The 14,151-nt window shown below is 35.8% G+C and overlaps 1 protein-coding gene across 2 annotated transcripts in view; it reads right to left on the bottom strand.

The window, feature by feature from the left end:
• Window positions 1-13,629, bottom strand: part of VTA1 (vesicle trafficking 1) — a 58,098-nt gene extending 44,469 nt beyond the window's left edge. For both annotated transcript variants that reach the window (XM_019653795.1, XM_019653793.1), the window contains exon 1: window positions 13,467-13,629. In XM_019653795.1, the coding sequence (XP_019509340.1) occupies window positions 13,467-13,578 (112 nt within the window). In that variant the 5' untranslated portion in view covers window positions 13,579-13,629. The remainder of the gene's footprint in view (window positions 1-13,466) is intronic.
• Between the last annotated feature and the right edge of the window lie 522 nt (window positions 13,630-14,151).

A 14,151-nucleotide genomic window follows, 5' to 3' on the forward strand; every position in this document is an offset into this window, starting at 1 on the left:
AGATTCTTGTCCTTTAAAAGTTAACCTCAATGCAGATGGCTGATTCTTGAAATACAGTGTAATAACAATACCGTTTATTGGTTTTGCCTATGTGCATTTTTTTCTTGGTTTACATGCATACGTAGTCTGCAATTGTAAGGGCATTACTGTACAGGAACACCTTTAATTGAAGAACTGGATCACCTCAGAATTGTAAAAATTTAGGATAAAAATTGGCCTGGCTTTTCCATTTTCAAATACCTTAGATGGTTTACAATTCTTCAGTACAGAAAATATATCACAAGATGCATTCTCTAATATTAATAAAAGTAAAAAGAACTTAAACCTACTTATAAAAATTAATAAAGATCTTCTGGACACAAGGGGTGGGAAAAAGGACCACTTTCATATAGATCTGTTCAAAACAAGTAACTCATTATAGCAGTAGTATGATGAAAAATTAATGTCTAACATGGAAATTACCTACTAAAACAATAAAAGTGTAGCTAAAATCATCTATAAGAAAATATATTTGATTTATTTCATCAAAGAAATGTGTTTATTTTTATGAATAAATATTATGTGAAGATGGGTAATGAAGCATATTTGCAAAAGAATTAAATAGCTTCTGACTCAATTTTAATTGACTTCACATTCAATTAAATTTGAATTTACTTTTTGGAGGCATTTTGGAGACAAACATTTACTAATCCTGAAGGTATGTGTAATTCAAAGTTCCATAAAACATTAACATTCTAACACATCCTTGTTTATACATGAAAAATATAAAAATATGGAATATATAAGTACACAAAAATATAGATTAAAAGCAATTGTGAAGAGTGACACTTTAACAGATTAAATGAATGCCTCCCTCAAATAGGAATCATTATGACATATATTGATGTTTAAAAGCAAATTTTATTCCAATAAATAGAACTGAATATATTACTTTATAAGTATACTGTAAATATCTGCTACATTTGTGTGTGTGTGTGTATGTAAAGAGACTTTTGAATCAAAGATTAAAAAGTATCAATGAATGTCTACTAATAAAGGGTATTCACTCATTCTTTCACAAAACAAATATTTATGGAACTTGTGATGCCATAATGTACATAATTAGCAGCTTTAAGAGTAAGTTATTACTGAATTCCTACCAAAAAGTCATGTTGGTATATAACAAACACTAAGTAACAACTTGATCATTAAAATAAGCCACAGTATTTAATTCTGGCCATGACGGAGTAACTATATTTATCATCCCACTCCAAACAACAAGAAACATTTGAAGAAATATAGAACACCTATTTTCAGACAATGAAAACAGCAGAAACCATGACACCAGGGAAAGGAAGCCAATGAGGCGACACCACTGGTCAGCCAGGCATTCTGCCTGGCCACACATTCCAAACTAAGAAGTAGGAAGGCACAGTCCTCTGGTTGAGTTGAGAAGACAGCCTGGAGTTCAGGGAGACTGAGGCAGCTGTAAGTTGAGGGGCAGTTCTGAAGAAGAGGGAGCTGAGCAAAAAGGAAACCCAGAAAGCTGTATAGGGGTAACCCTGAGGCTCAGCCAAGTACCACCATATACATCTGGAGGGAAATCTCTACAAAGCCAGACAAAGAATGGGTAAGAGCTGTGAGCGGAACTGCTCCCAAAGCACACACAGGGCTGGGATGCATTCAACCAGAGTGGAGAATTCCAGATGTTTACCCAGTATATTCAGTAAAGACACCAAAAGGCATATGCTTTACCAGTAGGCTTTACCTGGCCCTAGAGAAAGGCTACTTTAGACCTGCCCCCAAAGCTAAACTCAAACAAAATAATAAGGCAAAACTAACCAAATTGAAAAGCTACATCAAATCCCTTCCAAGACAGACCATAAACTCCAGATATTCAAGAACCTAAAAATTCAGTGTCCTGCAAACAATAAAAAATTACTAATGATGGCAATAGGCAGGAGAATGCAACCCATAACCAGGAGAAAAATAGGTCAACAGCCCAGTAAGACCAAACAATGACAAAAATAACAGAAATAACAGGTGACATTAAAATATTAGGAAACCATTATAAAGTATTTAAAAGAAACCATGAATAAAATGAGGAGGAAATAAAATATAGACAGAGGGAAGTAAATAGAACTTCCAGAGATTAAAAACAAAGTATCTGAAATAAAATAATTTACTGGATAAGATTAATAGTAGTTTAAATACCACAGAAGAAAAAATTAGTGAACTTTAGAAGATAGCAATAGAAACTACTCAAAATAAAAAGGAGAAAAAGGATTGAAAACAGAAACAAAAACAAAACTAGAGTCTCAGTAAGGTGTGGGAAAATAGCAAGTGTTCGAACACAGGTGGAACTGGATCCTCCCCCAAAAGGGGGGGAGGGGAGGATACGGAAAAAAAAAATTGCTGAAAGAAAAAATAAATTGACAAATTAAAATCTTTACCCAACAAAAATATCTTTCAAAAATACAAATGAAATAAAAGTTTATTTCACACAACAGAAGCTGAAAAGAACTGTCAGCAAGCCTCATAAGACATGAAAGTTCTTCAAAACAAAAGAAAATGACAACCAGATTTAAAACTTGGATCCACACAAAGCAGTGAAGAGTGCTGAAAACGGCAATTACGTGAGAAAACATTCAGAATTTTTATGTTCTCATTTCATACATTTCTTTAAAAAATAAGTTAAAAAAATAAAAATGTATTCTAGGGTTTATGGCATATGTATAAGTAAAATGTATGACAACTAGAGAAAAGAAAGTGAAGCTCTTACTTTCTATGTGAGGTGGTATATTATATGACAGTACTGTGATAAGTTATTATAAACGCTAGAGCAACCACTAAGAAAATAAAACAAAGAGAAATATCTAATAATTGCGCACTGGAGATACAATGGAATCCAAAGTGCTTCCAAAGAGAATTAACTGAGGTTAAAAAACTAAAAACCTTGAAAAGCCACAGAAAAATAAATGATGAACTGAATGAAAGCAGGAATTTATCAAGCATTGAAACTTATTACATATAATCCCGTGCTGCTCAAGAGGATGTAACCTTTCACTCTGAACAATCAAACAAAACTGTCATAAAAATGAACCATACCAAAGATCCTCAAGCTTGCTTGGGTGCCAAAGGAAAAGACAGTGACAGTTAAGGACAAGTTACTCAACTCCACTGACTCTGTCCCTTCAACCTTAGGGACAGGTTAAAAGAGTAAAAGTGAAATGATTTACTTTGCTCAAAAAAGGAATAACTATTAAAATGACTATTTAAAAAAAATAAAATTCATGTTTTCATATATTTGCAAAAACAAATATAAATGAATGGCTTGGTAATGGATAAATCAGTAGTCCAACTTTCTGTTTTTTGTTTTGTTTTGTTTTTAACCTGTCACTGCTACAGTAAAGTATCCTGAATCAGCTGATAAAAAAAAAAAGTACTTACGCAGCAGGGTTATGGGCTCCAAATAACCCTATAGATTTAGAAATTAGCAAAAACAGAAAAAAAATTGCTTATTTTTACTGGCTTAGTTAAGACTGTCTGACTGGCTTTAGAAAATCCAATTTCTGCGTGATTAGCAACAACGAAAATGGGCAACTGATTGTTAATCCTAATATTCATGTGGCTTACCACCATTAAGAAAGAAATCTAATATTATTTAAACTAAAAATTTATACTTATGTCTAGAATTGAAATAACCACACACATTTATGACTTCCTGAACTGCAATTTAAATTTTCTATGACCATATAAACAAATGACTCAAAGAACATTTGTACATGGGCATTGAAACTTGACTAATTGTACAATGTCACCCCCTAGAGGAAGTTTTAAACCAAACTTGAAACTTGACATGTTTAGTTAATTGAGCAAGTTTAAAAAGAAGGGATCTTTTTGGGTTTAACTTTATGTATAACACCAAACCTGACAGAATCAAAATATTTATCAAATAGTGTCTGCATTTCATAGGGACTCAAATACTTTCTAGTTTTATTAAAGACGAAAAAAAAGAAAAAGAGAGAAACATGGAGGTCAGAGATACATTGTTAATAACATCAAGCCTGCTCTCCATTTATTAGGAATCCCCCAGATTAACGCATTGGCTTTCTGCCCCTTTCATTTTTCACCAATTTAACTAGTCCCTTTACCCTCGCTCACTCTGTAACTGGTTTTCTAATCACTGCCCACTATCAACCATTTCCCATATAGCCATTTCTCATCCAGCATCTGTTACTCAGAGATGGAAGGACCAGGATGAGTGTGAGAGTCACATCAGATATCCTAAAGGAAAGCACTGTTAGAAATGCCATGAGCTCCATGAAGTTGTCCGGCCCTCTTTACTGAGTGACAACTATATGGCCATAGTTCCCTCTGGGACCCCTGTTGCCTTAAACTTCAGGTCAACTTAACAAACATTTTCTAAGCACCAATTATTCTTTATTTCTGTGAATATCTTGAGTGGCCTAGCACTACCTGGCACAATAAATGAACACAGAGCACCCAGCAGAGTGCAAGTCTTCTTAAGTTTACAAGAGACACAGCCAAGTGAAAACAAAGTAAAGGCATACGAGGCACAGAGAGGAGGACATAAAGAAGCACTTTAAAACCGGGCGGATTAGAAGGCCCCCTGAAAAATGAAGATCAAGCCAGGACCTTAAGGATAAAAATGGAATGCGAGTGGTGGGGAAGGGAAGAGGTGTCAAGGTAAAGGAAACAAAACGTTGGAAGACTTGGAAACAAGGGGAAAAAAAACTAGAAATAGAATGAAATTCTGTTTGATTAAAACTAGAAAAGATGATTAAGCTATTAAATTTGAAAATCGAACAGAAATGGAAGAAATTCTAGAAAGTTTTTAAAAAAATATATATCAACATTGGCTCAAGACAAAATTTCTTTTAAATGGAAGAAACTGATAAATATACAAAAAAACTCCCCCCCCCAAAATCCTACAGTTTTGCTTTACCAATGACTTTTTTATCTAAAGAAAGAAAGAAATCTTTTAATCCAAGTCAGATATGAAAAAAAGAAGCAATCTTCTCAACAGTATTTATGAAATCAGCATAACATTGATACCAAAAATCTGACAATGATAACACTTTTAAGAAAAAGGTTGACCCAATTTTACTTAGGAGCATTCTTGGAGTTGGGTTTGGGGGGGGGGGGCACAAAGAGAAAATACAATAGATTAGGACATTAAGAAAAATACACAATAAAATATACAGATGACACCAAAAGCATGATACAAAAAAGGAAATAAACTGATAAATTGGGTACCACCAAATTTCAAAACTTTTTTGTTTGTGGAACCCTGTAATGAAGCCAAAAGGACAAACTACAGACTGAGAGAAAATGTTTGCAAAACACATACCTGACCAAGGACTAGTAACCAGAATATATTAAGAACTCTCTATCCTTTTTGTTGTTGAGTTGTATGAGTTCCTTATATATTTTGGATATTAGCCTCTTATCAGAGGCGTTGTTTGGAAGTATCTTCTCCCATTTGGTTGGTTGCCTCTTTATTTTGTTGATTACCAGAGGGTAGAGGGAAGAAGGTGGTATATGAGGGTAACTGGGGTCAAATATATGGTGATAGAAGAACTGACTCTGGGTGGTGAGCACACAATGTTATATATAGATGATTATTACAGAATTGTACTTGAAACCTATGTAATTTTCTAACCATTGTCACCCAAAAAAAATTTAATTAAAAAAAAAGAACTCTCAAAACTCAGTATAAAATGATAAAAAGGAGCAAGGGCTAAAACAGGAATAGACATTTCACTGAGGGTGATATACAGATAGTAAATAAACAAAAGAAGTTAACTTCAGTAACCATCACAGAAATAAAACTTAAAGCCACGATATTACCACACCTCTCAAAACAACTGAAAAAATAGTGACACACCAAATACTGGCAGGATGTAGAGAAACTGGATCACTTGTCACTCATACGTTGGGAATGTACAATGGTACAGTTAGTCTGGAAAACAGTTTGTCAGTTTCTTATGCACTCAGGCAATTAAACATGTAATTGCCACATGACCCAGTTATGGTACTCTTGGGCATTTATTCCAATGAAATGTAAACTTCTGTTCACACAAAAAACTATACATGAATGTTCGTCAATTATATTCATAAAAGTCACAAACTGGAAACTGTCTTAGTCTCTTTGGGCTGTTATAACAAAATACCACAAACCTGGTAACTTATAAACAACAGGAATTTACTGTTCGGTGTTCTATAGGCTGGTAGTCAGTGCCAACATGGCGGGGGACAGGGAGGGGTCTCTTCCTGGCTGCAGACTTCTTGGTGTATCCTCAAGTAGTAGAAGGAACTTGGGAGCTCTGTGGGATGTCTTTTATAATACTAATCCCATTCGTGAGGGTTCCACCCTTATGACCTAATGGCCTTCCAAAGACCCCATGACTAATCTCACCGATTTGGGAATTAGGATTTCAACAGGAATTCTAGGGAGGAAACAAACTTTCAGATCACAGCACAGCCAGAGGTCCTTCAATGGTTGAATTGTAAACTGTGGTATATACACACCATGGAATACTACACAGCATTAAAAAAGAAACAAACTATAGATGCATGCAACAACCTAGATGAGTTTCTAGGCAATTATGCTGAGTGAAAAAAGTCAATTCCAAAAGGTTACACAATGCATGATTTATGTAATATTTTTTAAATGATAAAAGTTTAGAAAAAGTTAGTGGCTGCTAGGGGACAGGGCTGTAGGGAGGAAGGAGAGGTACATGTGGCTATAAAACATTAACATGAGGGATTTTCTTAGGGAACTGACCTCTACTTAGACTATGGTGATACAGGAATTTATACCTGATAAAACTACTTATAACTAAATACACGAATATGTGTAAAACTGGGCAAGTCTGAATAAGATTGATGGCTTGCATCAATGTCAATATTCGGTTATGATATTGTACTATAGTCTTGCAAGTATTATACTGGAAGACACTGGGTAAAAAAGGGCACACAGACCTCTCTGGATTATTTCTTATAGTTGCATATGGATCTACAATTATCTCGAAATAAAACTTCTAATTTAAAAAAATACAAACTAATGGGATTCTTTCTAGGAATGAAGGTATGTTTCAAACATGAGGAAATTTACTATTTTGTGATTACTTATATTAATAAGTTAAAAGTCAAAATAAGCATATCAGCACTTCCATAGATAGTAAAAAAGTAATTTGATATACAGTATTTCAACATTCATTCCTGATTTAAAAGAAAAAAGATCAAACAGCCCAGAAATATAGGAATATTAAGGTAACAAAAAAACAAAACTATGCAACACTAGAGTACTTCCATTAAGGCCAGAGATAAATCATCTTTAGAAATCATACAATTCTGAAAAGGAGGCGGCACATGGGTAAATCCTATGACATACCTACTATTTAATCTAAAACCTATTATAAACATTGCAAGGTAACAAGTTATAAAATATAGTGTTGAAATTCTTCCCATTACATTTCCTTACTGTAGCATGTTAAAAAGCAATGAATTACTGTATAGTTCATTTATTCAATTAAGAGATAAAATTTATAACTATCCACCATGTCTTAGGTACGAGATTCAAAGATCATCAAATAAGACATACTTCTTGCTCTCAGGTTCTAGTAGAATATTAAAATATTTAGAGAGCTATGGTATTCATTAGATATTTATAAATATCAATTATGTGCCAGAAAATTATGTGAAAGAAAACAAGATCTCAATCCTTGTGCTCCAGGAGACTCCAGAAGATTGAAAGGTAAATAGATGTTTATAACACAGTGTGATCAAGATGAACTGAACAATTTCTAGACCATCCTTATGAGGTCATGAAAAGCAACCTGCAGAAAGTAAAATTTGTACTGAAATTAGTGTGAGTTAAGTCAGTCAGGTTAAGAGGAAGTCAGGGGATCCCAGGCAGAGAGCAGCATCCATCAAGTCTCAGAAGTAAAAGAGAACATGGAGCGTTTGCAAATCAATAAGCACTTTAGCAAAACCTTGAAAATTTTTTTCTTACAAAAAATATCTTCCTTGTTCTACAAACTTAGAAGATTTTTGTTTGCTCTAAGATCTTAGAAATGTATCCCTTCACACATTTTTAAGTTAACATCTACCACTTTTCATCAGATGTTTAACCAGGTACAAAAATTGTAGTTTCTGTACTACATAAAATATTGACATCTTCATATTACGATATTCTTTCAACTGTAAATACAGTAATTTGGTATCAATCACAATCTATTTTAAGACACAAAAAGCTCTTTTTTTAAGAGTCAGAAATAATATGCTGTTGTATTTTACTTTAACCCATATTTTCATTTACTTAATCCTATAAAATTGTATTATAAAGAATATATTTGTATGCTCAAAAATCCCTAACTTACCATTCTCTGAAAAAAAAATGTACAAAATTACAAGTTATCAAAATTTCCTGTGAAATAAGCTGCTAAGTATTAACATTTTTCTTCTGGAATTGAGGTTTTGTAACTATTGTAATGCATAATTGATCAAAAAACATGAATATTATGTATTTTAGTAATCATTAAATATAAAAAGTAAAATTTTATTAGAAATGCATCTTATAAGTTAAGTTGCATATATATGAATCAATATGATTTGTCATAATGAGCCATAGCGCAGTATTGGTTCTAGTCCTACTGTCATTTCTATGAATACAGCATGGCGAGAGTTCACTCACACAAAGCAACAGATGAGAATGGAAGTTCTGTCACAGCAAAATCACTGCATTCTTTAAATGTCTTCTGAGTTATAGGCTAAAAACCACAGAATAACCTATCATCACATAGTATTTTTAATAGCCTCTTATAACAATTCAATTAGGTCTGTCTCAAAATTTGTTTTAAAACTAAAAAAGGAATTGCCACCCCATCAGTAGAATTATTCATTTTCTTAATTCCTGTGAAACATACAAAAAAGGTCTTACAGAGATTCATCATTTTTTTTCAGTCAGAGGCTTCTTGTTTATCCTATGTCACTGAGAAAGGATTGGGAAACCGAAATACTGTTCATTTCAACATCCTATGGCAAATAAATAATAAATAATAAAAAAAATATATCAATGAATCAACCAACCAACCAACCAACCAACCAACGAATAAAAACGTTTTTATCTTATGACTTGTTTTACATGTACTGTAACAGTAATACCTCGGTTTGCAAGCATAATTCGTTCTGGAAACAAACTACTCATATTAGAAGACATTGCTCGTTTTTCAAGTTAAAATGTATTATTAGGTTGGTGCAAAGGTAATAGCGGTTTTTGCTATTGTAATGGTAATTTCGTAATGGCAAAAACCGCTATCACCTTTGCACCAACCTAACAGAAATGTTTGCTCATCTTGCAGAACACTCGCAAACCAAGTTACTCGCAATCCAAGGTTTTACTGTATTTCTGAAAAAACATAACACCTCAGAGCTGAAGATCAAGCTCATTTAGTTTAAGGAGAATGTCTACCATATCACATAAATGGCAAAGCCTATAGTTAATGCCAAACCAATCAGCCAACAGAGGCTTACTTTTTCAGAAAAATGACTTAAAATGTCCAATTCTAATAAATATGTTAATCCATGTCCCCACATCTCATCTTAATTCTAAAATTTTGGTAAGCAACAGACCCTTACATGAGCTTGTCACTTGGATGAAACAAGGAACTGCCCCTCTCAGCCTTTTGCCCTTATCTCAGGAATGACATTCTTTAATAATAAAGAGAGAATGAAAAGGTAAGGCCATTTCATGAAAACTCTTACCATTTTGGGAATTCACACTAAAACACAGGCCAGTTTCTAACATGAAGTATTACCCTGAACAGATAAATGTAGGAGTGTAAGGGAGTCTGAACAGAGAATTTTCCATTGTGTCCCTTCCATGTTTTTGTCCCTACAGCTAATCTTCCCCAAACCCTCTTTCACAAGACATTGGTCCCAAACTGTCCCTCCTCACCCATCTGGATAAAGTCCAAAATGATCCAACAATGGTTGCTCTTCTCTAAGAACAATTCCTCCATCTTCCTGACCAATTATTCCTGAAAGGAGATAAACTCCCGGTGACCCACTCATCCCCCTTATAAAATATACTACCACTACCCTCTTTCCCCAAATTAGAATGTTCCTTTGACATCCTTTCTCATGCCCAGCATTTTGAACAAAGGCTTATTCTTTGCTCTGATTGATTTTTGTCCATAAAGACAGGAAGCTCTACCTAATACCTAACTAATGCAGGCTTCACTAACACTGGTAATGTGAATTGTCCCTTTTTTCTGGACACCCTGGAGGTTTCCCACCTTCTTTCCCAGGGCAACACACAGTAAAAGTATTCATGATGGATGAGAGTATGCTCTTCTTCTTTAAACTGGGAGAAGGGCAACTGTGAAGAGAATGTAGGAAAAGAGGAGCAGCACAGTACTCTGCTACCCTGACCACAGGAGTCTTGTCAGGAAAGAAACATGGAAATTGAGGATAGAAAAATGATTCCTGTAGCACAACTTGCATACCAACGTTTGAAGAGCACTGGTTTAATATGTCTGAAGTACAAATTACAAGGAAAGAAGCCACCATGAGCAGTCTTTGTTAAACTGAAGATTCAGACCCACAAATACAGCACTTAAAGGAATTACCAGACAGCAAATAAAAGTTTAAATTTTAAAAATATTGAAAGAAATTAGTATTTTTAAAAATATGGTAATAGAAGAGTATCAGAAATGTCTATGCCAATTTGAAAACAAACAAACAAAACCCAGAACATCTAGAAATAAAAAATGAAAGCAGAAACTCTACAAATAGATTATGCAATAGGGTACCTATATGGAGGTAAACACAGACCTAAAGAAATTACACCAAATGACATTCAGAGAGACAAAGGGATGCTAACTATGAAAGCACCGAGACAAAGAAATAAAGGAGAAAAGTGCAATACATGTCTAATCAAAATTTTAGTAGAGAATAGGGATAACAGAGAAGCAATATTCAAAATCCCAAACAAGGTGCTATATGTATAAAAGGATATCAAGGCCTAGAAAATCGGAATACAGATCATACGGAAAAGATTAATAAACTGGCCATATTTATAAATTAATAACTTTTAAACACAAAAGGACTTCATCAGTAGAGTGAAAAATCAAACTATGAACTTGGAGAAGGCTTTGCAATGCATATAACAAAGAATTAGTATCTAGATTATTAAGAAAAGACAAATGGTGAAATAGAAAAATGGTCAAAAGCAATATAGGTATTTGGAAAGAGAATCACAAATGGTTGATTAACATATGAAAAGACGCTCAACCTCATTAAGACTCAGTGAATTGCAAATTTCGCTCCACTGAGGCACCATTTCATGCTCACCAGATTGGCAAAATTTAAAAACTTTAATAACATCAAATATGGTGGGTACATTAGGGCTCATTTTATTATTCACTAAACTGTATACACACATTATATATGTTCTTTAATATGCATATGTTTCAAAACAAAAATATTCTTAAGTGCCATCTGGATTCAACAATAAAAATGTTTGTGACCCTGCTGAGATCAGCTTCAGTGAAATGGGCATGAAAACCAGACTGCAATGAACTGAAAAGGATGTATAAGATAATGATGTAAAGACAACTCCAGACAACCATTTCAAGCTTATCTTTGAGGTTGGGCAGACAGGAAAGCAACTTTAGGGAATGTCATAGTGATAGCTTCTTTTCTTTTCTTTTTGAAATAAAGGAAACTGGGGCAAACTTAGAAAGAAGCAGGATAATGACACAGGAAATAAAGGGTCCCTGGGTAGTCACAAAGGTATACAACATACAGCCCATGAATAGGGATTAGGTTTAGACAGGAACAAGGGTTCCTATTTCATTGTTACGAGAGATTGCCTCTTTGTCCCTAGCACATCATTTTTCTCCTTGATCTAACCACTCCAGTTACAATGGCCTCCTAGATCCTCCAAGCAGCCCCTTGCCTCAGGACTTCTGTACTGTTATCCCCTCTATGGAGAAGAGGGAATACTTTCCCAGATGAATACTTTCCCTGCTTTTCACTCAAGTCTGCTCAGATGTGAACACAGTGAACTGGCTCCCAGACCACTTGGAAAGTGAAACCCCTTCTTCATGCACTACCTTGCTCCTGTTACGCCCTATTCTCAATCCCTGCTTTATTTTGTACTCCATCACCTTCTAAATATTCTATATACTATGCTCATTCTTATTGTTGAATCTCCCATTCCATTATATGTAAGCTCCATGAATGCAGAAACTGTAGCCACTCTGCCTGGTAATGCTTGATACAGGGAGAAGCTCAACGGATACGCGCTGAAGGAATGATTAATGGTTCTTGCTCGAGGAACCTGAAGAACAAGTATAATAGAAATCATGCGGTAAGATTTGAACAAGATGAAGAAAAGCCTAGAGAAGAACCAACTTACTGACTACAAAAGGAGTGGCATCTGAGTTAGATCTTAAATCATGAGGAATTTGCTAAGTGGAGAAAAAAGGTAGACATGCCAAGGTGAAGGACACGGAGGTTTGAAAGGGCCTTGCACATGAGAAATGAAAATCGAATATGGCAGACATGATAGTGGACCAGATTTTAGCAAACCTGGTAACAGTCACAACGGAGGACAAATTACATTGAGCTGAACTCTAAAAATCCTTTTCAAAAGTTTTACAGTTGCCTCGTTACTTATTTGCAGTCAAGTTAGCGTATGGAATATAAAATAGAGTTGACATAACATTACTAAAACGACTCTCTTCACTGCAAAGGAAAAAACTTTGAACAGATTTAATCCCTGTTTTCCATCAACTGTAGAGCGTGTGTATCACAAGTGAGAATACTGCTACCAAAGCCCTCTACCCTAGGTATTATTTAAGTCAAGACTAAAAATTCTCACTGGTGGGAGAGAGCAGTCCGGATGTAGACGTGGGAATTGTCAGATTCAAATGCTTGTTTGGCAGCAGACGCTCTCCATTTAACCACGGCTTGCATCTGTCATCATTAACCTGCCTAAGGCTATGTTTACAATTAGTCTGTATTCTTTGGTCCGCATCACTCCTGCCTTTGGGGCACACTCTCCTTCGATTTAGCTCCAGCTCAATTACTCAAACTAACTCAAGTTATTTTCAGGATTCCCTGGTGGAGACAAGAGGCTCTTGTGTGTACACACAGAAAGAGCAAACAAACAAAACCACCCTGGGGCAGTGTGGTTCGGAGTTCATGAGCCCACGTAGTCAGTTTATGAATATTAAAGCACAAGGGAGGCAGGGGACACCATCACGCTTTTGAAGCTTTGGCTTTCTGGGATCGGGGAGGCGGCCGAGAGAAGGTCGAGCTCCCAGAGTAGGGCGGGCCAGGGGTCAGAGCTCAGGTCTAAAGTCAGGGGGGCTAGGCCTGCCCCAGGAACAACAGAGTGGTAGGTGGGGCCCGGAAGGTAAGGGGGTGCGCGGCGACTCGGAAAGACTCACAGTAATAGGCCACAACAGGGTCCCGCTTGTCATGTTCCTGAGCCGTCCTCAGATGATGCTGTATGCTCTTAAACTGTGGGGGGAGCGGAGGCAGCGGGGCAAGCGCAGCCATCGCTACTCCAAGACTCGCCACTTCCTAGTCGCGCGCCACCGACACTTCCGCTTCCGCCGGGCGGTCACGCGCACGAGCGCGCAAGGCCAATCCCGCCCACTTTCTTGTTGCTTAGCGACAGCCAGTCAACCACGGATTCCCAGCGGGAACAGCCTCAGCGTGCTTGGCTCCTGGCAGTTAAAGGCTAAGCAACTCCAGCGCTCTCTGCTGATGTGAAGGAGAGTTTTTGTTTCGTTTCACTTTTTTGTTCTGTGGGTTCTCCCCCACACACACCTCGCCCTGCTTTTGTGGCAAAAGGAAGGACAGAAAGGGAAAAACAAGAAGAAAATCATGTTTGTTGATTGGGAAAAAGGATAAAGGCGTGAATTGCCATTGTCATCATTCGGGAATTATGGCTTCAAGTTCCTCAGATGATATTAATAGCGTCCATAGTAACTTTTCAGATCCTAGAAATTCAATTCTTGTGTAAAATGAGAGATGATGCATTTAAACTTTTTAAATTACATTCTTCTATATTGACACATTGGATAAAATAACCAGACATTTTTTTCAACTTAAAGAAAATTGAACTTT

This window comes from Hipposideros armiger, unplaced genomic scaffold (assembly GCF_001890085.2).
Source record: "Hipposideros armiger isolate ML-2016 unplaced genomic scaffold, ASM189008v1 scaffold_206, whole genome shotgun sequence".
NCBI classification, from domain to species: domain Eukaryota; kingdom Metazoa; phylum Chordata; class Mammalia; order Chiroptera; family Hipposideridae; genus Hipposideros; species Hipposideros armiger.